The sequence below is a fragment of the Nicrophorus vespilloides genome, unplaced genomic scaffold (genome assembly GCF_001412225.1).
Source record: "Nicrophorus vespilloides isolate i.1.1-1 unplaced genomic scaffold, Nicve_v1.0, whole genome shotgun sequence".
NCBI classification, from domain to species: Eukaryota; Metazoa; Arthropoda; class Insecta; order Coleoptera; family Silphidae; genus Nicrophorus; species Nicrophorus vespilloides.
The window spans coordinates 3,950-7,281 of NW_017098651.1; the positions used below are offsets into that span (position 1 = coordinate 3,950).

At 28.0% G+C, this 3,332-nt stretch overlaps 1 protein-coding gene across 1 annotated transcript in view; it reads right to left on the reverse strand.

Annotated features, from left to right (window-relative positions):
• Window positions 1–454: 454 nt before the first annotated feature.
• LOC108562953 (sodium channel protein 60E-like) overlaps window positions 455–3,332 on the reverse strand; it is a gene marked incomplete at both ends in the record, with an annotated part of 4,504 nt that continues 1,626 nt past the window's right edge. The window contains 2 exons of the mRNA XM_017921469.1: window positions 455–589; window positions 675–903. Of these exons, the coding sequence (XP_017776958.1) occupies window positions 455–589; window positions 675–903 (364 nt within the window). The remainder of the gene's footprint in view (window positions 590–674; window positions 904–3,332) is intronic.

Sequence of the window (3,332 nt, forward strand, 5' to 3'; positions counted from 1 at the left end):
TCAACAGAAAATAAACGACTGTCAAACAAAATTGTAACGCACACTATGTTAAACTTAATAATGGATTTATTAGACATATTTGTAACAGATTTTCTTGAAAATATAACGAAATGTCTGTACTTTTGAATAAAAATGTTGATTTTGTACAAAAAAAAGTGTCTTTAATGATTATTGTATAATAATATTTGTTTTCTATAATTATTGAAATAGTTATCAATTTTGTATAAAGTTTTAAAGATTTGGAAGAGATTTGCATTTGAAAAAAAAAGAAGTAAAATGATATTCAGTGGGAATATTTGATATTCAGAATTTAAGTTTAAGGCGTGTGAGAATTGCCGCTGAATATATATTATTTGAATTGATATGAATAACAGATTGTCTGCATAATGTACTTTTAATATGCAAATTGCGTCATGTCTAAGGTAAATTTTTGTATTTGGTACGATGAACTTACCTCTTGAGTGATTTCAGCTTCTTCCTCGTAGCTCAGAGCGACGACGGCTAGCATCAAGTTGATGAGGTAAAAGGAACCGAAAAATACAACTACTGTAAAAAATGACACACTTATTGGTCCACACGCAGACAAAATCTGAAACGCAAAAGAAAAGAAAAGAAAAACAAAAATTAATGTGGTGACAATGTTGATGGTCGGGGCATAGTTTTTTGGCACTTACCATATTGTAAACATTCTCCCAATAGTCGAGTGTAATAAGTTGGAAGGTGGTCAGCATGGACCACAGGAAGTTATCGAAGCTAGTGTATCCAAAGTTGGGATTATCTCCGACGCATAAGCAGGTATACTTCGAGGGACAATGTCGTGATCCGGTTACGTTTCCGCACAGAAGCGGTTCTGTCGATGATGATTTGTTGTTGTACCACCAGTTTCCCGGATCCGCTGTCCAACTGGAAAATAATGTTCAACAGATAATCGAGATATGTCATTAAATATACACGAAACACACAGTGGAAGAAATTATTTATCAATGCAGCAATACCTCGCAGAGTGCGGATTCACTATAACACTATTTGAAAATTACAAAACAAATATATGCAGTCAAGTCTCGTGTTGTGCGGTTTATTTTTTTATGTGTTTTTAAAGTCCTCGTTTCAAACAGTCCGGTTTCAAATAGTGCCATATATTGGTTTAGCGGACTTACCGCACTATGAAAGATTTAACTATAAATTTAATTGATCACTTTAACTTCGACAAACAGTAACAAATATTTTCAGACTTTGAAGTCAAATGGATGAAACCACATCAATTCGTTCATAATTTCATAAAAAAAAGTAAGTTTTTAATAATCAATGTAATCAACTTATTTGTTCGTTCAATAACGCTTTGTACTCCTCTCGTTAAAATTAGTTTTACGTATAAAAGTAAAATAAAACTTTAATCTTTGAATTTAAAATAAGTTAGTTAACTTTCTTAATTGACTATATTCGAACATTTTAATTACATTTATAATGAAAAATCGCTTACGTAAAGATGTTTCCTATGAAAATAAATCAATCGATAAATATTAAATTTATATATTATTTCATATAAGATTAATATTTAATGAATAATAAAAAATATCTTTCGAAACCTTTTAAAATACTAAAAAATAATAAGAAAAAAAATTGGAATACGTATGTGCGTTTTTTGGGATATAAGAAGACGTCTTTAACATATTGTAAATATTTTGTATTAAAAAGTTCGTTATTGGAAAAGTTCTGGCACGTTCGGAAAATTGATCTGAAATCAATTTTCCTTCGATAATGCGACGAGAGAGAGAGAAAAATGAACTTTAAACGGGATATAACGTTTAGATGTGAGCGAAGTTTGAGTCTTTGAAGATGTCCTCGCTTCATTAGATTCTGCTTCGAATCCAATGAAATAACGTTTACCCAATGAAACGCATTGAAATCTTAAGCAATTATCGTCGGTGATTTTAAATTCTCGTATTCGTATTCGGTTCCTACCAGCAAACAGTTTCGGAAATGCGGAAAATTCAAGTAATTCCAATTAAACCGCATTTAAGGCACTCAAGGTGCAGAGTAATAGTCTGCTGCGAATTTAATTTGGTTAATAGTATGAACTACTTACATTATCGTTTTCTATACAACGTATTTTCCTTTAATGTTTTGAAACATGTTAATATATAATTTCAATTAAAAATATTACTCTACATTTTGGTTTAATATAATTAAATATATTTTAATATGGAAATATATATCTTTTATCTAATTTAAGCAAAAACTTCTTAAACTTAACAAAAATTATATCATAGAATATCTAAAGATCTTTGTTATTTATATTTTTATAAATCTATTATTATAATTAGTTTTTTTGTTTACATATGAATATTACACAAACTAAAGTTTAATTTATAATATAATTTATTTTAAGTACTGACAAATTTAAATCTTCAGCTGGAATTTCTTCAGAAATTTTAAATTATTGACAGTAATTGTCAACTTCAGCGATTATAAATTATCACTGTTATTATTTCATTCAATAATTTCATAAAAATGACTAAAATTAATGGAAACATTTGTTAAAGTTTTGAAGCTGGTAAAAATGAATAAGGTCTATTAAATTGAACCATAATTCATGAAAATTTTCATAATAATTAACTTGTGAGATTCTGAATTGTCATTGTTAAGATGCAGGAGCGAGTAAAAATAAACACAACTAAACCAAAATTTGATAAATTGGGGCCCTCAAATAGTTTTAGTCGAAAGCCCGAAATAATGTCTACGTTCTTGTTAAGAAATAATTAAATTTTATGAATGTAAAAAAAATCACTATCAAAAATAATGAAAAAGATTATTTTAGCAAGTTTCAAAAGTAAACATATTATTTTGGTTGTTATAAATATGTTTTGACGGAAGTTTCTTTTGAAATATGTCGACGATTTGTTTAAACGATATATTTCAGTTTATGTTTGAAATTTTATTTGACAGATGTCATTTGTCAGGAGGTTCTTTGGAAATACGTCGACATGTTATTTATACGTCATATTTTTGATATTTTATTTGACAGGTGTCATTTGTAAATATCCTTTGACAGTAGGTTTTTTGGACATACATCGACTTGTTGTTTAAACATCATAAATTAGTTTATTTTTGAAATTTTATTTGACAGATGTCATTTGAAAATATCCATTGACAGGAGAGGATCTTTGGAAATATGTGGACGATTTGTTTAATTGTCATGTTTTAGTTTATGTTTGAAATTTTATATGACAGATGTCATTTATAAATATGCTTTGTCAGGAAGTTCTTTGGAAATACATCGATTTGTTCTTTAAACATCATATTTTAGTTTATTTTTGAAATTTTATTTGACA